At 61.2% G+C, this 26,097-nt stretch overlaps 1 protein-coding gene across 21 annotated transcripts in view; it reads right to left on the bottom strand.

The window, feature by feature from the left end:
* The window catches only part of UNC13A (unc-13 homolog A), a 39,244-nt gene that overhangs the window by 1,154 nt on the left and 11,993 nt on the right, over positions 1-26,097 (bottom strand). For 5 of the 21 annotated variants that reach the window (XM_048287772.1, XM_048287781.1, XM_048287765.1 and 2 more), the window contains 35 exons: positions 25,834-25,927; positions 24,823-24,866; positions 23,418-23,505; positions 22,401-22,406; positions 22,042-22,113; positions 21,173-21,392; positions 20,415-20,642; positions 20,099-20,240; positions 19,544-19,713; positions 18,990-19,105; positions 18,723-18,886; positions 17,828-17,990; positions 15,693-15,761; positions 15,492-15,581; positions 15,205-15,339; positions 14,796-14,929; positions 14,270-14,355; positions 13,909-14,035; positions 13,731-13,827; positions 13,475-13,618; positions 12,254-12,337; positions 11,946-12,023; positions 11,582-11,670; positions 11,301-11,453; positions 11,045-11,168; positions 9,603-9,608; positions 7,904-7,942; positions 6,897-6,926; positions 5,739-5,795; positions 5,477-5,557; positions 5,208-5,355; positions 4,088-4,144; positions 2,741-2,833; positions 2,504-2,663; positions 414-2,228 (listed from right to left, as the gene is read on the bottom strand). In XM_048287772.1, the coding sequence (XP_048143729.1) occupies positions 1,940-2,228; positions 2,504-2,663; positions 2,741-2,833; positions 4,088-4,144; positions 5,208-5,355; positions 5,477-5,557; positions 5,739-5,795; positions 6,897-6,926; positions 7,904-7,942; positions 9,603-9,608; positions 11,045-11,168; positions 11,301-11,453; positions 11,582-11,670; positions 11,946-12,023; positions 12,254-12,337; positions 13,475-13,618; positions 13,731-13,827; positions 13,909-14,035; positions 14,270-14,355; positions 14,796-14,929; positions 15,205-15,339; positions 15,492-15,581; positions 15,693-15,761; positions 17,828-17,990; positions 18,723-18,886; positions 18,990-19,105; positions 19,544-19,713; positions 20,099-20,240; positions 20,415-20,642; positions 21,173-21,392; positions 22,042-22,113; positions 22,401-22,406; positions 23,418-23,505; positions 24,823-24,866; positions 25,834-25,927 (3,877 nt within the window). In that variant the 3' untranslated portion in view covers positions 414-1,939. Of the gene's footprint in view, positions 1-413; positions 2,229-2,503; positions 2,664-2,740; positions 2,834-4,087; positions 4,145-5,207; positions 5,356-5,476; positions 5,558-5,738; positions 5,796-6,896; positions 6,927-7,903; positions 7,943-9,602; positions 9,609-11,044; positions 11,169-11,300; positions 11,454-11,581; positions 11,671-11,945; positions 12,024-12,253; positions 12,338-13,474; positions 13,619-13,730; positions 13,828-13,908; positions 14,036-14,269; positions 14,356-14,795; positions 14,930-15,204; positions 15,340-15,491; positions 15,582-15,692; positions 15,762-17,827; positions 17,991-18,722; positions 18,887-18,989; positions 19,106-19,543; positions 19,714-20,098; positions 20,241-20,414; positions 20,643-21,172; positions 21,393-22,041; positions 22,114-22,400; positions 22,407-23,417; positions 23,506-23,664; positions 23,744-24,822; positions 24,867-25,833; positions 25,928-26,097 lie in introns of those variants that run through there. The other 16 variants (XM_048287782.1, XM_048287768.1, XM_048287783.1 and 13 more) reach the window with 13 other exon arrangements.

Genomic DNA, 26,097 nt, shown 5'->3' with positions numbered 1-26,097 from the left:
GGGAATGGGCCCGGCCCCGAGGCTGCCAGAGCTGCAGGAGCGTTTGGACAGCGCTCTCAGGGATGCCCAGGCTGGGGTTGTTGGGGTGTCTGTGCAGGGCCAGGGGTTGGATCAATGATCCCTGAGGGTCGCTTCCAACTCAGGATATTCCAGGATTCTGTGTTCTGTGATTCCATTTAACACCTATCCTTGGTGCAAAGGCACCCTCATGGAGCAGCAGCAGGGACCATCCCTGGGCTATTGGTCCTTGGAGCTGGTTAATCTTGGAGCTGGTTAATCTTGGAGCTGGTTATCCTTGGGGTTGGATATGCCTGGTTTTCACTTTAAAGGTGGAAGTGCTGCACTGGGATGGGAGTGGGGCTGGGGGGGCCCCCAGGTGCCTGTCCCCTCCCAACTCCCCACAGGAGCCACAGTGAAGGGTGTGCTTTTTAATGTCAGTTATAATAAAATATTTTTACAGAGCCCAAAAAATTCAAAATAGTGCAAAACATCTCACTGTCATGCATCCATGGGAGCCGCCGCCGCCGGCGGGACAGACACACAGGCATCGGTGACACCGTGCTACAGGAGCAGAATTGGTCAGTTCAATCACATGCCAAACAGGACAGTCTGGGGAGGGGGCACAGGGCCAGGGGCACCACGGTCGGGGTGCGGGGCCGAGCCCCAGCCTGGCCGTGCAGGAGCAGCCGGTAGAAAAAGGGTGTAAACATTGAACAGAAACGAGAGAGGAAAGTGAAACCCTTTGGTCCCAGGCAAACCCTCTAGAAAAAGGAGCGTGGGGGCCGGTTGGGGTACCCTGTTTTGGGACGGGAGGGGGCTGAGAGAGCTGTATTGACTTGTGGGGTCATGAGGCCGCTGCCTGCCCCAGGACTCGGGGCAAACTGGCCGGCTGGGGTGGCCACCCCACCACCACACACCCAGGCCTCCCAGGCACTCGCACGAGACATGCACACCACTTACCACACAGAAATGGTGCTCACTGGGGAACTGGGGGCACAGAACTGGTGCTTACTGGGGGACTGGAGGGAGGGGGTCTCTGGGGCGGGCTGGGACGGGTTTTGCTTGGGCCAAGGAGATCCCGTGGGCTGCACTGCTCAGGGATGCTGGTCCCCACCGGCCAGAGCAAAGAGGAATGAGTCCCTCTGCCCTGGTGCCCCCAGCCCTTGCCTCCCCCCAGCCCTGGCACCTTGTGGGGGGCAGTGGGGCAGCCCACGGTGGCAGCAAGGCAGGGAAGACAGGATATGGGCCGGGGGCTGCTCCCTGCTGCTCCCGACCCTGGTGATGCTGCTGCCAGCCAGGGAGGGGGGGACCCTGTGCAGGGCACGTGGGGGCTGCACCCGCCAACCCAACAGCCCCAATAGCCCTTCCGGGTGCAGGACACAGCCTGTCCAGCTGCCCTGTATGTACAGGTATTTACATATGTACAGGTGCTCAGGGCTGGGAGCCGCCCTGCCCTCAGGGCACACCAGGGATGGCGACAAGGGGCCATCGAGCTGTGCCAGCCACTCACCAACACCCGCACATGGCACGAGACACACACACCCTCCCCAACCCTTTCCTTGCGTCACTCGGTGAGGTTTGGGGCTGGGTGGGACAGTGGAGGTTCAGGGATGGGCCACTGGGGTTCCTCCATCTCAGACAGGCTGGGGAAGGGCGAATCGCGCCCCTCACCCAGGCTCGGGTCCAGCCCTTTCCTGCAGCCCCCCAGCCCCAGCACCTTCCTGCGAGGCAGGACGGGGGCCTGGCTGTGCCCGGCACCGCGGTCACCCAGCCAGCATGGCCAGGGAGGGAGGGGAGGGTCTGTCACTGCAGCCACGGCACGCCCTCCCCAGGGCCGCGACGGCGACTCCTCTGTGGCCACTCCTATGGCTTATACACGGCTGGAGGATTCTGTCAGGGGGCCGGGAGCAGGGGGCGAGGGCTGGGGGGCCCGAGGAGTTTAACTGCTGCCCTCCTCGGCCGAGCGCGTGTCCGACTTGAGCTTGACGAACTCCTTGGCCACCTCGTCGTTGTTGCGCTGGGACAGGATGCGCAGCACGGTGAGCCCAGTGTCGTCCATGTGGATGCGGCGGCCCAGGGGCAGCCAGCAGGCGCAGCCAGGGCGCTGCAGGATGTCCCGCAGCTGCAGCACGGCGATGCCCACGGTGCGGTCCTCCCGGGCGAAGCAGTAATCCTTCACACACACCTGCAGCTCGTAGCACTCGGGGCCCGTCTCCGTCCCCAGCGTGCTGAGGGGGGACAAGGGATGGGCAGTGTTGGGGTCACACTCCACCCCTATCCCAGCCCTCTAACAGCCCCTACATGGCTGCTGTCCCCACCCATACCCCTAAAAAAGCCTTTTCCTTTTTACTCCTTCCCCCCCTCCCTGCTTTTACCAATGAGAAAATACCTAAATCATCCCATTGAGGATTAGCAAACTCACTGGGAGACCCCAGAGGTGCCCACATGCGGGGGACACGTCCCCCAGCCTGTCCCCACGTCCCCAGCCCGCGGTGCCACTCACAACTGGAAGCTCTCGTTGTACTTGGGGGCCCAGCTGTTGTTCTTGGATTTGGTGGCGAATTTCCTCTTCTTGTCACTGAGGTGGGGCCCGATGATGTTGACCTCGATGAAGGGCCGGAAGATGCCCGACGTCTGCCACTTGAGGTCATTTGCGGCCACCACTGCGAGGAGGGGACAGGTGAGGCTCACGGAGCACTGTCACCTGCCAGAGCCCAGCACCCTGGCCAGCAGAACTCACCTTTGACGGTGACTTTGTGCTCGCCACTGCTGGGGTGGGTCAAGAGCTCCACATGGATGGACACCTCCCCAACGGGGTCATCCACGCCAGAGCCTGTGACAGAGGGAGGAGATGTAAGCGCCTGTTCTCCCCGTGCTCCTGACATCCCCTGCCCAACGCTAACCCCACTGAGGAGGCAGGTCACCCACCGCGGGGTGTGGCCCAAAGGGCTGTAGGCACAGCAGTGTGGGTGCAGCAGCTGTGACGGACATGGCAGGACACTCTCAGCACCAGGCTGACTCTGCCATCCCACCGCTGTGAACGCCCCCTTGCCCAGGCAGGGCTGAGGGGCCTGTCTGGAATGGAGCAGAGGACAGTGGCCCAGCTCCCCCTGCTCTTGCCACAGAGGGGTGACAGTGTCATGGGCACAGCACTGGGCAGGAGGGATCCGGCCAGGGAAGCCACAGCCCTACCAGTGTCTCGAGGCTGACCTGCCCCCTCGTACCCCTCCACCCCAGGGACCACATCAAGCCCAGGGGTCCCCGAGCCTGGGGACCTTGGGTGACCTGTGACCAACAGGTCAGCTGCCCCCCACGCCACCCCAGAGCTGTGCATGCACCCATGGTGAAGGATGGGGTGCAAGGCAGAGGGACAGAGGCTCTGATGGGGCCACGGAGATCCGGCTCAGTGGAAAGCCCTCAGGGTGGGAAGGAGGACGTGTCCCTGTGTATCACCGAGGGTGCCAGGCCGGAGCGAGGCTGGCGATGGCACATTCCCCTCCATGCCCCTGGCCCCCGCCCCCCATGCTGAGCTGGGATGGAGGCGATGGCGGCTGGGGAGGGGGGCTGGGCATGGAAGGCCAAGCGGGGGTGCAGCCCCGGCCCCCAGCGGGGTGTGATGGAGGTCAAGCAGGGCCCGTGGGGGGCTCATTCCCTGCACCCCAGGACAGGCAGACGGAGCCAGAGCAGGGCTAGTAATGGTCCTTAGGGCAGCAGGGTGGGCAGGAAGGGGACAGGATGTGGCATGGCCCTCCTTAGGGCCACATGTGCCACGGGGAGGTCACGGTGGGTGCCCACCCCCAGGCAGCAGTGCTGGAGACAATGTGGGGTGCCCAGAGCACGTGGGCAGACACCCCTACTCCCAAGGGGACAGCCCCCGACCCGCTCTGGGGGTGGTCAATACAGCTGAGCACAGTTCCTCCAAATGCCCCCCAAAGCAGCCCTGGGAGCGGGAGTTTGCCCGTTCTGGGGGTCCCCGAGGCTGGCGATGCTGAGGGGTCCCCAGGCCCCCCCAGCCCGTGGTGCCGGGACTGTTACTGGCCCAGGCCGGCGGCAGGCAGGTGCAGGGGCGGGCGAGTAGCACACGTACCCTTCTCAGGATAAACCTCTTCACTAAGGGTAAACCTAATCCCTTTCCCACCATGAACTAGTGGGAAGGAGAGAGAAAGAGACAGAGACACGGCACAGAGTACACAGAGAGGAGGAAGGAGATGAAGGAGGAAGGAGATGACAACAGAGAGAGGAGGGAGGAGATGGAAAAGAAGGGAGGAGGGAAGAGATGAAGAAGAGAGGAGGAAGGAGATGAGGTGTGTGGGGAACGGGAACAGTGAGGGAGGGGGGGAAACAAAGAGAAAGAGAGATCAGATCTCGCAGACAGACTGACGGCCAAGCACCCGGACAACACTGCAGCGACACAGGAGTGCCAGGCACCCCCAGCTCCAAGTGTGGGGTCCTGGGGACAGGGTACACCCAGGGGTGCTGGCACCCACCAGACCCAACCCCACGCCCCCGACATGGCTGGCACAGGAGGCACAGACAGGACAGACGTCCCTTGAAGGAGACTCACGGACAGCAAACGCACGTCCCACTCCCCGAGGACGCAGACAAGCCTGGCTGGGGCACCCTGCAGTGGCCCCTGACCACCACCGAGCATCTCAGGGCCCTCCTCAAGCAGCCAAGGGACAGAATAAAGGGCAGCATTTAGAGCTGAGGGCTGATCCTGCCCTGGAAGGTGCCCAGCATCCTGCACTGCACCCCAGCACCCTGGAGCCCAAATCAGGGGGTTGGACACTCAGCATGCCCAGGACAGGCCCTGGCACCACACCCGGATCCAGTGGACCCTGTGACTGGTCTGTGTTGGGTGCCTGGGGCCAACACAGAGGGGACAAACACTGTGACACTTGGCCAGAGGGTGACCTTCCCCCCACCCACAGGCCCCACTTCCATGCCAGTCCAGCAATGCCCTGGCACTGGGGACCCACTGTTCTTGCTGGGGGCTGGGGAGTGCCAGGCTGCTGCTGGGCACCCACGGCCCCTCTTCACCTGCAAACCATGGGAGGAAAAAGCCCTTCCTTCCCCACCCATCTCTCCCCCGCCGTGAGCCTGGCTGGGACCCCCAGCCCCACTGGGACAGAGCCAAGGTGGGTCCTGGCCATGGGGCAGCTGAGCCCCTGGGGAGGACGAGGGCCCGGGGGGCCAGGGAGTCCTACCCTGCGACGACTGGGTCTGCACGAAGGTTTTGATGAGCAGATCCGTGGCCTGGGTGTAGAGGGACAGGGCGTAGCGCAGCGACTGCAGGTCGGGGCTCTTCTCCAGGAATGTTTTCTTCAGCCCCACGCCGCCAGCATGGAAGTATTGCTGGAGGGGGAAAGGCCTCAGGCTGCTCAGCAGCTCTGCCAGGGTCCCCCTGGTGCTCCCCGTGTCTGTGCCTCGGGGTCAGAGCCCCAGGGGCACCCGAAGCGCCCCAGAGTGCCCTCACCTTGATGGTGTCCAGCGCCAGCTCCACCACAGCACACTGCTTCGGGGTCAGGCTCTTGGCTTCCTCACGCACCATGTGGTCCTGGGGGGCACAAATCCTGCTCTCAGCACAGGGCCAGGACCCTGCTGCCCCCACCCCAGCCAAGCCAGCAAGGGGGCAGTGGTGGGGTCCTGGCAGCAGTGGCACTGGCACCCACCCTTGAACAGAGAGCACCCCAGCACCCCCAGTTCTCAGCTTCAGCTCGGTGACCCCCAGCCCTCACCTTCAGCTTGGAGAGCTGCCCCAGCTCCTTGGCCGCGTTGAAAATCATCTGTGTGCCCTGCAGAGAGCAAAGAGACAGGGAGGGCCCTGGTGAGCAGCCAGGCTGGGGGTGGCACGGGCAGGCTGGGCACATCATGCCAGAAGCTTGTTGCAGTTCCAGGGGCTCCCCCAGGCTCCAGGGGACGGCAGCCAGGAAGGTGACACAGGTACCAGGCTGGCAGCCCCCATCTCAGCCCGAGCTCTCAGCACAGGTGTGAGGCTGCAGGCTTGGGGACCCCAGGGCAGGACGTCACCCCGGCATCAGGGACTTCATGCCCTGCTCAGCACAAGCAGCTCATCCCAAGAGTCCCATCCTGCTGCCTGTGCTCCAAGCACCCGCTCCTGCGTCCAGCAGGGCCTGGCACAGCACAGCACTGACCACTCGGACATCGGACGTGGTGGGAGCAGAGAGCGAGTGCGAGGGACAGCGGGCACGGGGAGGATGTGGCCTGTACCCCACGGCCACCAAACAGCCCCTGCCACACGGAGCCCCCGGTCTCAGGGAGGTTCCCAGCCCCTTGGTACTCCAGGGAGCCCCCCAGGTGGGAGACCCGGGCTGCCTCTGCCTGCCCCGTGCCCCCATCATGGCTGGGGCCATGGAGCCATTCCGTGGTGCCCACGGGAACAGCAGCCCCCTGGATGGGCAGATCTTGCTCACTGCCCTGGGCTGGCACCTCTCACCGGGCTGAGCACACGCTCCTCCAGCGTGCAAATGTAACTGGATAAACTGGGGCCCAGAGACCTCCGCCACCTTCCCTCTCCCAGCACCAGTAGTTCCAGTCCTTCCCAACACAGAAACCTCAGCATCTCTCCCATTAACCATTACCCTCTGCAGGGGTCTGCCCCCTCCATGCCCTCATTTTGTATCCCCCCATTAACCCTTTGTTCCCACCCCTCTGCCCACCCAGTTCTGTCCCATTAACTCCACCCTCACTGTTCCCATCTCCCCCAGTCCGTGGACAGGCTGGGAGCTGGGGACACTGGTGTCCCCAAAACAGAGCACGACAGGACACTGTACTGAGCTGGGAGCCCCCAACCCAGAGCACAAGGGACAAGGGACAGGGAGGAGGGACGGGGAGAGAGCAGTGCCAAGTGGGGAGCAGAAGAGCCATGTCCTTACTTCAGTGTGACTGGGCAGCTTCACCCTGCTCTGGAAGAGAACAGCAAGGGACAGTTACTGGTGGCCCCAGCAGCATTCGGCCGCGGCTCCAGGCCCCCCACATCCCCCAGCCGTGAGGGCTCTGGCCCTGTACTCTCCTCTGGCTGTGCCCAGTTCTCCGCTGGTGTCTCTGGTTTGGCACCAGTGCACAGCTGCAAAGGCTCAGCCCAATGCTGGTGCTGGTGAAGCTGTGATGAGTGTGGCAGGTCTCTTCTGAGGGGGGGCACGTTTGCTCCCCACCCCGTCTGGGGCTGGGAGATCAGAGGGAATCAGCTCCCCCAGCACACTCAGCAAACTGGGCAGGAGCCAGTGTCCCCCAGGAGAGGAGGGGGAGCCGCAGGCCTTGCCCAGACGGATGCTGGCATGGCTCTTCCCAAGAACCAGGATTTGGGGAGCAGGCTGGGGTCACTGCTGGGCCCCCACCCTGTCGTGATGAGCCCCCAGACAGGGCAAGAGCCCATGTACTGGAGAAAGCCCTCGGGGCAGGGCTGGGGCTCAGCAAGGAAGGGGGAGCAGGCTCAGAGATCCAGGGGATCTCAGCAGCCCCAGGGCCCCCACTGTGCCCAGCAGGGCCCAGCATGGGGGGTCCCCCTCTTCCTGAGCCCCTCACAGTGGGTTGTGGGAGGGTCTCCCATGCAGGGGGTCTCAACCCCTCGCTGTCCCAGCCAGGCAGCTGGGGCTGAGGGCTGTGGGGCAGTGTCCCCCGTGGGCACGGGTGACACCCCACATCCGCCCCACGGGGCCTGAACACCACAGAGCCCCCGCTCCCTGCCCCGGGGACACACAGAACTGGGACTGTCCCCAGCACACAGCACAGCACACCTCACCACGACACCACGCAGGCAACAGCACATCCAGACAGCACAACAGAGGAAGCACGGACAAGCCGGGACCTCCACAGCAGGCGGGTGAGAGACCACGAGTGTGGCCCCGGGGCAGTGACACACACGGAGCCCACAGCTATTTACCTTCTCTGTCCCCTTGCCATGTTTTCTCAAGAGCGTGCCCTGTAGAAGCAATGTCAGAGGTTGAGTGTGGGGTGGGGGGACAGCGTGGGACAGGACACAGGGGCACAGGTGGCAGAGACATCACGAGCTCCTGAAGGACAGCCAGTGGGGGACTGGTCCCCACCAAGATACTCAGTGAGGGCCTGGTGTCATCGGGGTGCTGGATCCCCACTGGAAAGCAGGAAGCTGCACTGCTGGAGAACTTGTCCTCACACTGGGAAACTGCTGGGATGCAGGGATGCTGAATCCATGAGGGATGATCCTCGCTGGAATACAGGATCCAGCTGTGTGTGGGCAGGCTCTGGTGCCCCCACACATCCTGCTCCAGCTCTGGCAGGTGCTCCCAGCGCTGGGGAGGGAGCAGGGAGGGAGTATCTGGGATTTGGGTTTAGCACACAGAGCTCTGGTTTGTGCAGGGCTGGGCCCAGTGACAACCCCACACTGATCCAGGAAAGAGAAACTGTGTGAAATGAGGCAGCAGTGCCATGGGGGGGGACGAACTCAGCTCTCAGGGTGGACCGGGGCTTGTTGGAATCAGGAGAGGGGAGCAGGGAGTCAGCTGGCCAGGAAGCCTCAGAAGGAACAAGCAGCACAGGGAGGGCCAAGCAGGGCTGCCAGGAGGGGTTCTGGCCCTGGCACGGGGTGATGGGTGAACAAGAGGAGCTTGTACCACACAGAGCTGACACTGCTCTGTCCTCAGAGCCTCAGCAAGGCTGGGACCTGGGGTCCCCATGAGGTCCCCATGAGGTCCCCGTGAGGTCTCAGGCTGCCCCCAAGGCCTCCCCAAATGCTGCTGTTGGACACAAAAGGTGTTGGGAGACAGCAGAGGGGTGTTTGTTCGCGCAGGGATGGCACCAGCACCCGACAGCTCACTCCCACTGCTCTTCCTGCATGGGTGCCTGAGTCCCAGCAGGGGTGGGCAGAGGACTGGGGGGGAATTGCCCTTTCCTTGCCCCCAGGGGCATAAACCCACAGCCACAGACTGGTCAGAAGAGGACAGAAGGAAACTGCTCAGTCAAAGCCATGCAAGGACCCAGCAGCGATGCCGAGAAGGGAACCAGGAGTCCAGGCTCCCAAGGTCGTATCCCGACCAGGGAAGGAGCCTCACAACCCATGCTAGCAGCCTGCCCCACCACCGAGCACCGGGGCCAGGGACCGCCGTGTCCCCCCGAGAGACTCCTCCTCCTCCTGGCAGGGACAGCCTCTGCCCTCACCCCCAGCACAGCCAGACCCCAGCCAGGGCCTTGAGGGGAAACTGAGGCACGAGGGAAAGGAAGAGCAGCCCTGACTCCAGGCACGCACCGCTCCCTGCTCGTGCCTCCCGCGGCATTTCTCCCCTCAGCACGAGCCCTGGTTTGGCACTGCCATCACCGTCCCCTCCCACCCCACCACTTGCCCTTGTCCCTCCCCACATCCCGGCACTGCCGATCTGTCCAAGACCTCTCCACCCACCACATCCCGGAGGGGCCGCTGGCATGTGCCAGCCAGGAGCCAGTGCCAGGCGGGCAGCACAGGGGTGGGGACCAGGAGCTGGACCAGGTCAGGAGCCGAAGGAGGGTGTGGGCAGGGCACGGGCAGCCACACAAGACAAGAACCGGCGAGGCCAGGACCGACACAGAGCGGACAGACAGACAGACAGACAGGGAGCTGCCGTACTTACAATCATCTGCCATTGAGAGGCGAGAGGAGCAATTGGAGAGAACAACCGTGACGTGAGTGTCGGTCCCCGCCTCCTCCATCCTCCCCAGTGCCAGCCCTGGCTGCCCCCCACCCCCAACAGGGCCATGGGTGTCCCCCATCCACAGCACTCGGTGTCACTGCCCTGTCACTGAAGGCCTCCACAGCCCCCGAGGGGCCCCATCCCCACCTGCCCGGTCCCTCTTGACTGGGGGGACTTTGCCCCAGGAGGGCTCAGCTCCAGGGACCCCACTCAACACTCAGCTCTGACATGGACCCCCAAACCACCAACCTGTCCGGCCACCCTGCAGGCTGGCACCCAGGGACACCTAGGCAGGCTGTCCCCTGCCTGAGGGACCAGTCCCAGCACAGCTTTCTCCAGGAACTGTCTGCCCTCAGGAGAATCACCCAACAGAGCCACGTGTCCATGCCCCTTCCTCTGCCCTAGCACAAGCCCCAGTGTCTCCAGAGCACGGCTGGGAAGGGACTGGGATGGGGACTGGGACGGGGACTGGGTCTCAGTGGCACCAGCATTCCTATGAGATTTGGCCACCTTTGGCCAAGGGTGTGTGAGCCCGGTCAGGAGTGATGTGGGGCTGACCCGAGCCAGGCTCAGGGCTGTGACACGGTGCCAGTGAGGTGGCACCACTGGGGGTTGACATGTCACCACTGTGCTGCCCCTCGTAGACACAGCACAGGAGCTCCACAGCCCCAGCATGTGAGATAAAGGCTGACAGCTCCAGGAACTCCAAGGAAGAGCCTGAGCCCAGCTTTGTAACAGTGACAAAAGCCACCAAGGAGTGACAGGAGCAGGTGTGTGCTGGTCCTTTCCTGCCTGACTTCGAGGGAACCACCCCAGGAAGCTTCAGGTGCGGGGGGAGCAGACAAACAGCGATGTGATACAGAGCCTCAGAGTGGGACCATTCCCTGGGTTTGCTCTGCTTCCCTAAAATCCCCAGGAGCAAGCAACAGCTCAGCCCTGCTGGGGAATATGCCCCCATCCTCATGAAACCCCCAGCCCTCAGCAAGACCGACAGGCAGCGTATCCCAGCATTCCAGGAGCCTCTGGATTCACCTCCTGGCACAGGGAGCATGCCCACAGCCAGTGTGGGTGAGTGTGGCATGGGATGCTGCCCCAGCTCTGAGGGAAGGATGGATAGGAAAGGGCCAGTGTCCCCTCTTGATGCCACAGCGGAGGTGGCAGGAAGGTTCTTTGGCAAAGCCATCCAAGAAGGTCCTGGGGCAAGGATGACCTATCTCTCTTCCATCCTTTCCTCAGCCAGGAGCTGGACACAGGTTTGGAGATGTCAGTGAAGTCCCCACCCTCTCAGGTGCCGGTGAGGGCACCTGGCCAGCAATGTCCCACACTGGTTCCAGTCAGTCACCCGTGTCTCAAGGTCCCTGGTCCCTCTCCCCATCACTCACCGTCTGGTCCGTGAGTGGGGGCAGGACAATGGTCTTCTCCATGGTGTTCATCACCAGCTTCCAGAGCTCCTTCAGCACCCGCTTCAGCACCGTCTTCTCGCAGATCTTGGCGAAGAGCGTCAGGCTGTGCAGAGGAGACAGCGCTGGAGGACCCCACGTGTCACCCCTTCTGTGTCACCCTGACCCTGCAGGTCCCTCACACTCCCTGACGAGGCCAGGAGGGGCAGGGTGGGGTTCCAGTTGCCCCCCCACTCACTTGCTGTCCAGCAGGTCCATGATGGGCTGCAGGACGTTGTCAGCATCCTGTGCGACGCTGCTGCAGGTGCTGGCGGGGACGTTGCCGGTGCCCTTCACCTGGCTCAGGATGTCACCCATCTGCTTCACGCACTCCTCGATGTGTGGCTGGAAACTGGGGACCACAACACACAGGCAGCTCAGCACCTCCTCCCCAGAGCCCCCAGCCTGGCCCCAGCCACAGCTTCTGGACCCCCAGACCTCTCCTTTGCCCGCTGCCCCTGCCCTCCCACCCAGCTGTACCTGGTGGCAAAGACTCGGCTCAGATCATCCAGGACGTTGTTGAGTTTCACCTGCAGCTCCTTGAGGATATCACTGGCTTCTGTGTCCAGCTGGAGGAGGGACAGGTTGGGGAAGCTGACAGGGTCCCTGAACCAGCCCTCAGAGAGGTTTCTGCACCCCAAATGCATCTCTGGGCAGGGTGAAGCCCTTCCCAGTCCGACATGGTGGGAGAGCAGCGTGCCATGGGGTGGGACGGCGTGATCCCACACAGGAGTGAGGAAGGGGTCTGCTCCCAGCACCGGGAACTGGGGAAGGGGCTACTTCTGGGGGAAGGGAATGATCCAACCTCCCACAGGGCTCCCTCCTGGAACCCCCCCACACTCACGTCCTTCCCACCCATGGCTTCAAACATCTTCTCAAGCTGGACACGGAGCTGCTGGATGTTGTTCATCAGGATGCAGGGCTGGAGGGGTGGGATGGAGAGGGGCGTCAGCACCAATAAATATGGCTGGGACAGCTGCCCACAGCCCCAGGACCCTCCCGCCCTGCACTGGGGGACATCAGGACAGGGATGGCATGGAAGCCACCCTGGCAGCATGTCAGGAACTGCCATGAGGAAGGGACCAACCCGCCCTGGAGCTGAGGTGACAGCTGGGGCCACCGTGTGGGGACAGCAGAAGTGAGATACATCACCACTTTCTCCTTCTCCTTGGAGCAGTACGAGGCAAAATCCTTGGAGATGATCTCAGCATACTGGAGCAGCACATTGCTGATGGTCTGCAGCCAAACAGGGCACCAACGAAGACACCCAGACAGCAGCAACAGAGGGGAAGGAGGGAGAGAAGGAAACCATGAGTCCCACAGCAGCGAAACAACCTCGTATCTGGATACATACAGGGACCCCCAGACCCTCTGGCCTCATGAATCATAGAATCATGGAAGGATGGAAAAGCCCTATCAATTCAAGTCCAACCATCAGCTCAGCATCACCACCAGGTTCATCACTGAACCATATCCTCAAATGCCACATCCACGTTTTCTGAACACTTCCAGGGATGGTGACTCCACCACTGCCCTAGGCAGCCTGTGCCAGGGCTGGACAAACCTTTCAGTGAAGAAATTTTCCCAATATCCAGCCCAAACCTCCCCTGGCCCAGCCTGAGGCTGTTCCCTCTCCTCCTGTCCCTGTTCCCTGCGAGCAGAGCCCGACCCCCCCGGCTGCCCCCTCCTGACAGGGAGTTCTGCAGAGCCACAAGGTCCCCCCTGAGCCTCCTTTGCTCCAGGCTGAGCCCCTCCAGCTTCCCCAGTTGCTCCTGGTGCTCCAGCCCCTTCCCCATCTCTGTTCCCTTCTCTGGACATGCTCCAGCCCCTCGATGTCTTTCTTGTCGTGAGGGGTCCAGAACTGACCCCAGGATTTGAGGAGGGGCCTCAGCAGTGCCCAGCACAGGGGACAGGCACTGCCCTGGTCCTGCTGGCCACACCACTGCTGGTACAAACCAGGTGCCATTGGCCTCCTTGCCCACCTGGGCACACCTGCCTCACGTTCATGCACCAGGAGCTACATGGGCACAGTCACTGGAAGCCAGATCCAGCACAACTGGTCTCCATGGGCAGCTCCACCACCAGCACAGCTGCGAAGGCAACAGCCACCAAGCCTGCATGCAACTCCTTCCTATACTGCAGCAAGCCAGTTTTAATTAATCTATATTAATTAAGCAAATAACGAATCAATTAGCTCATAATTAATTAAATAATCTCCTGTGCTAGCAAAGCTGGGAGTGTCCCAGGGTGTGCTGGTGGTATATTGGCTACCCACAGCCGGATGGAGGGGGCACAGAGAGCCCAGGAGCCCCAGCCAGGGCTGGGACTGGGGTCCCAGGGGTGGTGCTGACCCCTGCCCTGGGAGGTGCCCACCTTGGCAAACCGGCGCATGTAGTGCCCCACGATCTGGGGGTCGGGGCACTCCAGCTTCTTGATGATCTCAAAGCTCTGGTTGAGCTGGGAGAAAACGTCCACCACGGAGCAGGAGAAGAGCGCGTGCTCCGAGGTCTGCTGGAACTGTGGGAGTGAGACGAGGTGTCAGCAGGGCGTGTGGGGGAGATATTGGCCCCAGCCAGGACATACTGGGCATACTGGGCCCCCGAGACTGCGTCCCCAGTCCTGTTCATACCCCATCCTTCTTGTCCCGCTCCAGCGCTCCGTGCAGGAAATCCCGTGACACCTCTTCATTCTCATCCAGCCACTGGATGACGAAGGGCTCGAACCAGCTGGAAGAGAGACCCATCCGTGGTGAGGCCAGCAGCCCTCGTGGTGCCCATCCCCCTCCCCGGCCCCAGGGCTGCACTCACGCGGGGTACTCGGGCACGCGGCTCTTGAAGGAGGGCAGCTCGGTGACGTACTCGTTGTACAGCCACTTCACCTTGAAGTGCAGGTTCATGTAGTCTGCACTCTTGCACAGGCGGTGCTTCTCGTGCTCTGCACAGGGAAAGGGCGTGGGGGTCACTTGGAGTCCCAAATCTGGGGGTTGGGCTCCCCAGGGGCAGCTCCAGGGTAACACGGTGAAGGTGGAAGTGCTTCTAGGGGGGGTTAAGCTAGGCATGGACGATGAGGAGATGAAATGGGTTTGCCCAGGGAACAGGTGAGGTGTGAGCTGAGGACAGCTCCTGCCTGGCTCCCCCTCTCCGGCTCAGGGTGGCAGGCAGGACTCACCCTCCATCGCGTACTTCATGTCCTGAGCAAAGAGGTTCCACATCACCTCAGCGCTGATCTTCCCCACGTTCAGTTCCTGGGGGAACCTGAGGCGAGGGGAGAGTGTGAATCACAGAATCATTCAGGGTGGAAAAGACCTCCAAGGTCATCAAGTCCAAGCTGTGCCCAATCCCCACCTTGTCACCAGACCAGAGTACTGAGTGCCACGTCCAGTCATTCCTTGGACACCTCCAGGGATGGGGACTGCAAACCTCCCTGGGCAGCCCCTTCCAATACTTGACCACCCTTTCCATGAATTCTTCCTGAAGTTCAACCTGAGCCTCTCCTGGCACAGCTCGAGGCTATGAACACGGGGTGAACCGGCCCTCCACATGGACAGCATCCCTCACACACCTCCCAGCAGCCTCAGCCTTCCCATCTGTAGAATGGATGTTACAACCACTTCCAAAGGCCTCAAGATCCCACTGCCTCCACCTGGGCACCCCCTGCGGGCACAGCAGCATCCCCCTCCCCAGCACCTACTCACTGGTTCAGGCAGGGTGTGTAGGAGTTCTTGTCCTCCTCGATAATAGAGACAATCAGGGTGATGAGCTTGGACCAGAAATCCAGGTTTTTGATGCTGGGGCCCTGCTCCTCGGGGGGCACCTCGCCTTTCTTAGTCTGGAGGGATGGGGACACAGTGGAGACTCCGGTCACCCCAGTGCAGGGCTCAACTTTGTGTCAGGGCTAACAAGGGGGCAAGAGGGAACACCCTGGAGTCCCCATGCAGCCCCCTCGTCTGTCCTGGTCTCAACCCCACAGCTCAAAGCCTGCCCAAGCCTTGGGGCTTGTTCTGCACAGGACTGAGCACTCTGGAGAGGGAGCAGGAGCACGAGAAAAAGGAGAAGGGCGGGGGATGGGGAGGTCAGTGCCCGGCACCCCCCTGCCCCACGCACCGGGTCTGTCTGGTACTCGCGGCTGTAGAGCTCGTGGCAGTTGTTGAAGATGTACTCGTAGGTGGAGTTGAGACAGGCCTTCACACAGTCCTTCACCACCTGGCTGGCTCGAGGAGGGCTCTGCAGCTCCTGGACCTGGTGTGCAGGGAGGGTGTGGTGTTCAGAGCACCCCAGACAGACACCCAGCCAGGAGCACCATGGGCCAGTTCAACCCCAACCCCCAGAGAACCAGGCCCAAAGAGAGCCAGGCTCCCTGAGGGGCTGGGTGAGTGAGGCCCCAGCAGTACCTTCATCCGAAAGAAGGTGATACTGGTCAGCAAATCCACCGTGGACTTGAGATCCTGCAGCCGTTCGGGGCTGCTGGCAGGGAAGTTGTTCTGGGAAGGAAAGAGGGGAGCTGCCCTCAAAACTCACAGGGGCAAGTGAGGGTAAGGGAACAGCCACCTGCTGCTTCGGGTGGGGACACTGAGGCAGGGCAGGCACCTTACCCGGTACATGGAGAGGTCGATGCGCAGGGAGTTGTGCAGCTGGTCCAGGAGTTTGACAAAGCGATCTTTCTGCGGAGAAACGCCCCGGGGGCAGGTGAACAGGGGAAAAGGGGGAGGGACCCACCCCCTCCCCCATCCCTTGTCTCTCTCTGCTCTCAGCCCAGTCCTTGCTCATCCCTCTCCTTCCTTCCTTCCTTCCTTCCTTCCTTCCTTCGAGCCCTGCCTGCAGAGAAGAGCATCTCCTTGCTGGTGGCTGGGGCTCACTTGAAGGCCTCAGCAACTCCTGGGGCACATGTGGCCGTGCCAGGTGTGGTTCAGGATGGAGAGGTGGCACCACGTGTCCCCTGTCATTGCTGGGAGGCTGACAGGCTGCTCTGTCTGCCCTGCCCACTGGAACAGCTCTGAGCCTGGGCTCAGGGCAAGAGTTGGGAGAGAGGGTGCAGGATCAGTAGCCACTCAATTGGGGCTTTCCAAGAGCTCAGGAGAAAGGGTAGGGAAAGGATGTACAGTGGTTGCCCATCTTCAGGGTGGCCCCAGGAGTTGAACATTTCCATGGACTCCTCACTTGTCCCACTGGGCTGCATCGAGGGACGTGGGCAAGGAACACCCCGTGGGGGGGGTCTCCATCAGGGCTGAGGGGCTGTAGTTCAGCTCAGCCCAGCTCCCACCCAGAGAGCACAGGGCAGAAGGATGCAAATCCCATCTGGGGTTGTGGATTGGATCAGGGGTCAGAGCTGATGGCAAAGCAACTGGTCACAGAACCCCAGACTGGTTTGGGTTGGATGAGACCTAAGGACCACCTTGTTCCATGCCCTGCCAGGGGCAGGGACACCTTCCACTAGACCAGGATGCTCTAAGCCCTGTCCAACCTGGCCTTGAACACTTCCAGGGATGAGGCAGCCATAGCTCCTCTGGGCAACCTCAGTCCTCACTCCCTCACAGGGAAAAATTTCTTCCCAATATTGGCCCCAAAACGTTGTTGGGGAGCATTTCCCTTTGCGTTCCTGCTGGTGGGGAGGCTTTGGGCAGCCATGTGGGCCCCCCATGAGAGCCCTGGGTTCCCCCTCAGCACTGGCTGTACCGGGTCAGGGCTGACCCGCAGGGCTCCGGGGAGCCCGGAACAGCGTCTGAGTCCTGGGTAAGGACACGGGGGCGGGACGGGGCAGCGAGTCCATGGCTCGGCCACACCCACAGCCTGTGCTGGCCACCGCAAACCTTCGGCGCTCGCCGGGATGGCCCAGCCGGGCCCTGGGCCGGACCGTGCGTCCCCGACACCCAAGGAACGGCTGCAGCACTCTAACACTGGACACGACGGGTACTCAGGGTTAAAGCGGCATGGCCGGGCACTTTAGGACCCAACCTTAGGCTCTCTAAAAAAGAGAAAAAGACAAGTTTTTAAAATCCTCCATGTTAGAGAAAAGGCGGGTTTCTGGTACGGCTTCCTCCTCCTGCGTGATCCGGAGGCACAGCTCGCTCGGCTCTAGCTACCCCCTGCGAGGTGAGCCAAAGCTGCCCGGAGCTGTGCTCGGCCCTGGCTGTGTCCCTGGCTACCCAGCTCCTTGCTGCACCCGGGGCTGGGCACTGACCCTGGCTCGACCCGTGCGCATCCAGAGCGACCATGTCCTGCCTCTGGGATGGCACGGGGGGAGCCGAGGCGAGGGCTCAGCCCCTCCTCGCCCATGTCCCCGAGGGGCACCCGGCCCTGCCGCAAACTCGCCCCACTCGGCACCCAGCGGTGCTGGCACAACCGGCTGAGTTTGCAGCAGGCCAGGGTCCCCCAAAGCACACGAGGCTGTGCAAGACTCCCCACAAACTGCAGGGGTGGCTCATGGCCACATGCTTCTGATTTTGCCACCAAGGTGTCCCCTCTCCTGGCATGCTGTCACCCAGCGTCCCACTTTGCTCAGGCTCCCACAGTAATTAGGGGAGCAAATTGAGCCCTTCTCCTGGCAAGGTGGTGGCCCTTTTCCTTCCTGAGAAACAAGAGCGGGATGATTTTTGGGGCAAGCAGAGGCTGACACCACTGCTGCCTGGCTGCAGTTTGGAGTGGGGTGTTTTGCACAGCTCGTTTTGCTCCCCGAGCCCCCCACCCCCTCCCACAGAAAGGAGAGAAAAAGAAAAGAATGTTTACGCACCATGGGACTTACCCCGAAATTGGAGGCGGCAAAGCGGTCGGAGGCGTTGACGTTGCTGGAGGCGGTGGTGTGGGCATAGTAGGCATTGATGTTGGCCAGCAGGGTGCTCATCACCGCCGGCACCCCGGGGCACATGTACTTGGAGGAGAGGCAGGCAAAATGCCTACGGAGAGAAGTGCCAGGTGAGGGCTTTGGGCCATGGGAGGGGATGCAGGGTTTGGGGTGCATGAGTCATTGAATCCAAAAGTATCCCAAGTTGGAAGGGACCCTCAGGGATCATCAGTGCAGCCCCTGGCCCTGCACAGACACCCCAACAACCCCAGCCTGGGCATCCCTGAGAGCGCTGTCCAAACGCTCCTGCAGCTCTGGCAGCCTCGGGGCCGGGCCCATTCCCTGGGGAGCCCGGGCAGTGCCCAGCAGCCTCGGGGGGAAGAACCTTTCCCTGAGATCCATGCCCAGCCCTGACCCAGCTCCAGCCGTTCCCTGGGCTCCTGTCCCTGTCCCAGAGCAGAGCTCAGCCCCTGCCCCTCCGCCTCCCCTCGGGAGGAGCTGCAGCCCCCAGGAGCCTCCCCTCAGTCTCCTCTGCTCCAGCTGAACGAGCCAAGTGCCCTCAGCTGCTCCTCAGACCCTTCCCCAGCTCCGTGTCCCTCCTTTGGACACTCTCCAACAGCTTTGGATCCTTCTGATCTTGTGGTGACCAAACTGGACACAGGACTTGAGACGAGGCTGTGCCAGAGGGTGTTGGGAAGGGGAGGGATGGGTGCACAGGTTTGGGGCAAGTCCTGGGGCAGGAAGGTGGGTGCCAATGGCAGCAGGGGAGGATGATGGGGACAGTAACCCTCCACCTAGGGGGTGGGTGCAGCCCCTCTGAACCAGTTGGGAGTAGGGGACTCACGTCATGGCCTGGTAGATGGACTCCACCCCATAGCGCATGGCAAACTCATCCACAATCTCCTGTGCTGTCTCATCAAAGTACACCTTCCAGGCATCATCCCCCTTGGCATCGGGGATCTTCACCACCCCGTTGTTTTGCAAATCCGTCACAAAGTGGAACAGGTTCTGGAGGTACAAATGAGTCCTGTGAGCTCCCCAGGGCATGTGGTAGCAGGGTGGCATTGCTGGGGAGTGGGCCGTGCCCCCTGTGCCTGCCTGGGCTGCTCACCTCGTGCAGGCAGGTGTACTGAACATGGTAGGGAGCCACCTTCTCCTCGCCCTTGATCTCCACGCTGATGTGCAGCCGGATGGCTCCTGACACTGCTGACTTGTCTGTGCGCTTGTCTGTGGGTGCAGGGAGAGGGACAAGGCGTGAGGCTTCCCTGGAGTAACCCTGCTCACTGCCAGCCCCAAAGAGGGGCACAATGCTCTGGTACAGGGCCAGGGCTGAGGGGACACTCGGCACCACGTGCAACCAGGCTGAGCTGGGATTTGCCCACATGTCCAGCCACTGGAGACGTGGCCTTTCTGTGCCTCAGTTTCCCCTCTGCAGGGGGCTGGTGTTCTAGAACCTCCTGGGTAAAGGGTTCTGAAAATGACCCTGGGAAAACACTTGTTCCTGATGGCTTTTGATATTAAGTGTTTCTAAGAGCAGACCCTGCTGCATCAGCCATCAGCCTATGGCTGGCAGCACATCCCCCCTGGAGCCCAGCACCGGGGGTCCCATCCCCAGCAGGATGTGTCACCCCCCTGAGCCCAGGGCGGGGGTGGGGAGCTGGTTACCGAGGTTGTACCAGACGTCCATCTCCCCGCTCAGGGTCCGGACCTCGATGATGGTCTGGCCCAGGAAGTCGTCGGATTCCCTCTTGAAGCGCTGCTTGACGCGGGACTTGATGTCATCGTCCTCGTCCCACACACGGACCTTGATGCGGTCAGAGGAGTTATGGCACTCGCTGGGGAGGCGAGAAAGGGCAAGCCCCAGGATGAGCAGGGAAATCTTTCCAGCTACTCCCCATCACTGCTTCCCTAAACAAAAGGGACCAGCCCAGCACGGAGCAGGAACTGGGGAAGAGAGCAGATGCGGGGGCACCAACCCTCCCCGGTGGGCTCTGTGCCACACCCAGGCAGCCCAGCACAGCCTGGATCAGCCCCTGGAGTCACACCCCCATGGCACAAAACAGCACCCCAAGGGTCCCCAGCACCCCCTCCACCCTCAATGGGGGCAGGACGAGGCCCAGCTGGCTCCCCCACCCTACAGGGACATGGCAAGAGCCAGCACAGCCTGGCACAACCATGAGTGGCCAGGGAGGGGAATGGGGAGACTGGGGGTGAACTTACAAATGGAAATTCTCCTCCCAGACTGGGTTGAGATTGCCGTAGATAGTTTTAGTCCTTTTTTTTGTCTTTCCAACCTGGACAGTGACATAGGGATCACTGGAACCTGTCTTATCCTTTGCTTGCAGGCCCTGGGCACAAACCACTGCAGCACAGCAGAGAGAACAGACAGAGAGAGAAGTCAGTGCCACAGCCTCACCAAGACCCCCAAAACAGACACCTGTGTCCCCACAGGGGCTGAAGCTGCCTGGCAGAATGAGGGGTTGAGCAGTGGGGACATCCCCATGGTCCCCAAGGCTGAAGGTGACAGGTTGCCTACCCGTGATGCTGATCTTGGCTGACCATTTGGAGGTGCCATCCAGGACGCTCTGCTTGACCGCCTTCATCTGCTGCGTGTGCGTGGTCTTGTTGACCCCAAACACCTCCTGGATCAGCTCAAATATCTCTGGCTTGTTGCGCTCCCGGATCTTCATGCGGTCCTTGAGCACCATGATGATGTTCTGGGTCCGATCCTCTGCTCCATGCTTGGAGCTCTTCTCCGCTGCCCCTGGGAGAGGACAGGCATGGGTGAGATGGGGTGGGGGGGCTGGTGGTACCCAGGAGAGAGACAAGAGCTCTCACAGGTTGGAGTGGTGGGCTTGGGGAGAGGACAAGAGGAAACGGCCTCAAGTTGCACCAGGGAAGGTTTAGGTTGGGTATTAGGGGAAACTTCTTCCCCGAAAGTTTTGTCCAGCCCTGGCATGCTGCCCAGGGCAGTGGTGGAATCACCCCTGGAAGTGTTCAAAAAACGTGTCTCTGTGGCACTTGAGGACATTGTTTAGTGGTGACCACAAGGGTGCTGAGTTGATGGTTGGACCTGATAATCTTAAAGGTCTTTTCCAGCCTTAACAATTCCACAATTCTACAATTCCATGCATTCATTAATTCAAACCTGGAGGGATCTATCCCCTGCCCAGGATGAGTCTGCCCTGCCCAACACTTCTCCCATGCCCACGTCAGGAGCGGAGCTCTCCCGGGCTGCTCCCTCCTCCCTCTCCAAGGTGAGAAGGGACGAGGCTGTGGGCCCCAGGTCCTTACTCTGCAGGCAGTCGGCGTTGAGCAGGTCCTGGCATTTCTCGTGGCACTTGACGCCGCACTCGGCACAGCGCATGCCCTGCCGGGCGATGCCCCACAGCAGCCCCTCGCACTCGTAGCAGTAGGTGGGGGTGGTGGCCGTCCACACCTCGAAGTTGTGGGGGGTTGTGCAGGAGATGGGGTACACTAAGGCTTGCAGGGTCTTCTTGTAAACATGGTTTTTCTGTGCAGGGACAGGGGAGGGGGGGGGAGAAATGCTGAAGCAGAGGATGCACTTGGGGACATGGTTTAATGGTGGTGGTGCTGGGTTGACAGTTGGACTTGACGATCTTACAGGTCCTTTCCAACCTCAATGATTGTGGATACAATATTGCTGCTAGCAAGAATTTTCTTGCTTCTTTCTAAGCCCCTGGGATATTTTTCTCTCTCACCAAGAGATTAGCAGAAGTTCTATAAACTATGAACACCTGTGACCTTGCAAAACTATGTTTATGGTACAGTAGAAAAATATTTTGACAATGGATGTTTTAGGATTTCTAGCCAATCCACCCAGGGGGTGGCTGATCCTTGTCCAATTAGACTATGAAGAAAAAAGTCTATAAAACAGTTTGTAAAATAACTAAATAAATCAATCTTGCTGCACAATTCCAGCCTGCTGGATCTTCTCTCCTCTCCTCCCTACGGCTGCAGGGTACAGTAATAAATGATCCCACAATTCTATCCCTGGATGCATCCATGAGCATCCTGGATACTCAGGCATCACCAGAGGATGCTGATGGGGCACAGACTCTGCACCTCCACTGCTGGCCTGGCCCTCGAGGCTCAGTTCCCCCCTCCCAGCCATCCTCAACCCAGCCCACCCCAGCACCTACCAGCTCCTCATTGTTCAAGGTGCTCGAGGCCAGCGCGGATGTGATGCCCGCTTTCCTGGACTGGACCAGGGACTGTGGGAAAGAAAGAGAGTTCCCAGATCCAGCAGACCATGAGAGGTCCCTCCTCCACCCCCAGCTGGCTGTGAAACACCCAGGACAGACCCCAGTCCCAGACAGGGAGGGGTCCTGGCTGCACGGGAGGCAGTGGGGACAGCCCAGCCCCCACTGATGCCAGCACCGCTGTGCAGTGGGACTGGAACCAGTTCGGCAACCCGTGGCATTCCCAGTTCAGCTCCAGTGTGGCAGAGCCTCTCACCACATGTCTGAGACCCGGGGAAGATGGGGTAGGGGGCACTTACCATGGCCTGTGGGCAGCCAGGGCCAGCGAGGGGAGAATAAAGAGCAATTAGTGCAAACACTTCCCAGGAGAGCCCCTTCCCTGCCAGAACCGGTGGGAATTGGGGCAACACCCCCGCCTCCAGCACTGAGCAGTCCCTGGTGGGGGGGACTGTGTCCCCAAGCCACAGCACTGGTTGCAGCCTGCAAATCCCAGCAGGGAAAGGCAGCAGCCCTCCCAAAACCCCACACGTTGCCCACCCCATCACCCCCCACCCCCAAAACACCGACACAGCACAGTGCAGAAGCATCAGCGGCTGCCCAAGAGGGCTGGGTGGGGGCACCGGGTTGGGGGCAGCAAGGGGGCAGGGGGATGGCTGGGAGGCAGGTTGGGAACAGGAGGGTGGCACCCCAGGGAGGGCACACAGTGGAGCTGACAAGGTGTGAAGAGAGGGGGAAGGAGGAGAAGGACACCTGATTCCGGAGGCAAAAGGTGTCTGGTTTCCAAAATTGCTGTCTCTTATCATCAGGGGCGGGAGGGGACCAGCAGAGTGACCCTGTGCAACAGAGCTCAGGGGCTGGAGGGGACCCCATCATGGGGGACCCATACACTGGGGGTCTCCAACCCCATAGACTGGGACAGTGGGGACAGGAGCACAGGGTCTGGGCAACTTGGAAAAGCCACTGCCAGCCCTCCCCTGGTATGGGGATCTGTCTATCCAGCACCAGCGTGGTCCAAGCTGCAGGGACCTATGGCAGCTGGGACAGGAAGGGACCAGGGACACGGCACCAGTAAAAAAATGGGAAACCAGATGCAGCCGTGGGAAACCTTAGGCTGATGCTTGGGGTAGGGACCAGAGCTCCGTTAAAGAGAAGCACCCTCGGGTAAGGGAGAGCCCAGCTCCCCACTGCAAGGAGGGCCAGGAGCCCCCCAAAGCAGCGTGGGATACCCCCGCCCCCCTTTGGCAGGGCTGGGGGCTCGAGGGCTGGCCGGCAGCCCCCAAGGGCGCTGTCTCTTTAACCCCTCGCACCGCGCTCACCAGATCGCTGACTAGAGGGAGAGATTTGCGTCCAGGCTTAATGTCGGGCATGCTGTTAATGCAGCGCAGAAACCTTACAGCCGCCCCCCTGCCGCGGGGAAGGCCCAGCCAGGCCACAGGAAAGAAAACAGAGAACACAAGCCATGTTAGAGGCAGCTGGGGAGAGGGGCACGGGCGGCGCAGTCCGGTGGGGCGCAGCGGGAGCGAAGCCGGCAGCTGTGGGGGGGTGCCTTGGGGGGAACCTCACCAAATCGCTAACTAGGGGGATGGGCTTTCGCTTGCGAATGTCCGGCATGCTGTCTATAATGATCAGCCCGCCACCAGGCCTGCAAGAGAGAGGAGAGTCAGCGGGGAAGGGGGAACTGAGGCAGGAAGGGGCCCCCTGTTGTTGCCCCGTGGTCACTCAGCGCTTTGTAGAATCACGGAATGGTTTGGGTTGGAAGGGACCTTAAAGCCCATCTCATTCCATGCCCTGCCATGGGCAGGGACACCTTCCACTAGATCAGGTTGCCAACCTGGCCTTGGACAGCTCCAGGGATCGAGGGGCAGCCACAGCTGCTCTGGACACCCTGTGCCAGGGCCTCCCCACCCTGACAGGAAAGGATTTCTTCTCAATATCTAGGACTTGGTGAATATGACTGCAAAGCAACCCCTGCGTGGTCTGGGACCCACCCATGGGATCCCCATCCCCACCACCAGCCCAGCCAGGGCAGGGATCACTGGATTAAAAACTGAGGGGGAAGGGGATTTTGGCAAAAACTGTGATTTTTCCCCACGTGAAGCGTGACAGTGAAACCCAGGAGAAAAGCTGCCCATTTGGCTTAGTCAGCTTTGGCTTTGCAGCGTGAGGCTGGGGAGCTGGGGTTCCCTCTGGGACCCCAAAGGGGAGCACTGAGCAGGTGAGCCTCGAGTTCTGCTGCAAGGGAACCCAAGGCAGGAACAGCACCTCACAGCCCTGTCGGGAAGAAATCCCTGGAGTGATCTGGGGGTTCTCAGGCAACCTACCAGGCTCTGCCCAGGTCCATGGCAGAGGGCATGTCTGCAAGGGCAAGACAGGACTGAGACCTCCAGCCTGTCCAGGTGAGACGTTCAGGATTGCCCATGACACCGCTCCATGAGGGAAGCAGGAGTTGCCACCCCACCTCATCCCCATCCCAACTCACCTCCTCGCTCTCCCCCTTGGCAGCAGCTCTTGGGGTCACAGAGCGATGTCATGTCTGCTGGCTGCTCCAAAAGCACTGACCAGCCCTAAAATTCAGCTCCAAAAATCTGGCCTCCCTGCCTGCCCACAGCTCAGCAACCCTTCCCCACACAAGCTCACTGCTGAGCTCATGAATCACATCCTAATGAGGAGGGGGCTGAGATCCCGGGGGGCAGAGTGTACCCAGCTTCCCCTTGTACTCACCCGCCTTTGAACCACAGGGATTTTTCATCACCTTCCCCGCGGGCCTGGAAAACAAGGGACAGTGTCAGGGCACAGCAGGAGCCACCAGCATGGGGACAGCCCCCCAGGGCAGTGAGTGCTCACAGCACCGCAGGAGCACGGAAGGATGAGCAGGGTGGGCAGAGAAAAGTGTGTTCCAAAACCAAGGGGGCTCTTCCCAGCGAAGAGCTGGCACTGGGAATAAATATCTTCAGGAGGCCGAGCTGGGTGAGCAGTGGGTGGGCTTCAGCGGAGGGGCTGAGGCTGGCAAAGCAGGGGGATGGTTACACTGTGCGAAAATTCGGGGCTTGTGGGATTGGAGAAGCATCATACAGGCTCAGCAGGTCCTCAGGGACCCACAGCAGTTGGAAAGAAGAGCAGGGAAAAGCTAGAGCACATGGAAGAGGGTGTGTGTCCAGGGATCATCCAGCAGTGCCACCTCCCCTGCAGGGAGGGGATTATTTTGGAGGAGAAGGGCGGAGAGAGACCATTGCCCCTCCTTCATGGGCAATCCCTGCACACACACACACACACAGGGAAGGCACACATGTGGCTGGGAGGTGCCAGGTGGACATGCTTACCTGCAGGCAGCCTACATCCCTTCCCTGCAGGAAGGGGAGACGCGGGTGCAAGGGCCATGGTGGTGGACAACTGAAAAGAGAAGCGGTGGGGAGGGGGATCGAGACCCCGGGGAGCGAATCCAGAGCCAAAACAAAAAGAAAAGATGGAGGATGGAGTCTAAAAACAAAACAAAATATTGTCAACTCAACAGAGGGGAGAGGGCGGGGGGCTCGCACCAGCACACGCATGCAGCACACACGGGGGGTCCTCAGCACTCCCGGCCCCTCCAGGATGTCCCACTTGGTGGGAATGGGGTTGTGGGCCACCACTGTTGGTACCCCCAGGTCCGTGGATGTCCCTGGAAGCTGCCCAGGTGTGGAAAGGGGCCGTGCCCCCAGCCCGGGGCCGCAGCGGTGGCCAGGGGGTCCTCACCTCCTGCAGCTGCATGCAGACCTTGTTGAAGGCTCTCAGCCAGTTGGCTTTGGCTCGTGCTTTGGGGTCCTGCACCTCCTCTTCTGCTGGCTCCCTGCAAGCACACACACCCCCTGTCACCTTCCAGCATGGCACCAGGGAGGGGGGAGCAGCCCCCACACCCCCAGCAGGCCTGAGGCTGTAATTTGGGGATCCTGATGGGCCTTGAGACAGCGTGGCCATGGCAAAACCCCCTCTTGGTACCAGGAAGGACCTGAAAAGGCA

Source organism: Corvus hawaiiensis, chromosome 28 (genome assembly GCF_020740725.1).
Source record: "Corvus hawaiiensis isolate bCorHaw1 chromosome 28, bCorHaw1.pri.cur, whole genome shotgun sequence".
Lineage (NCBI taxonomy): Eukaryota > Metazoa > Chordata > Aves > Passeriformes > Corvidae > Corvus > Corvus hawaiiensis.
This window is presented reverse-complemented; position numbering and strand designations above follow the sequence as displayed.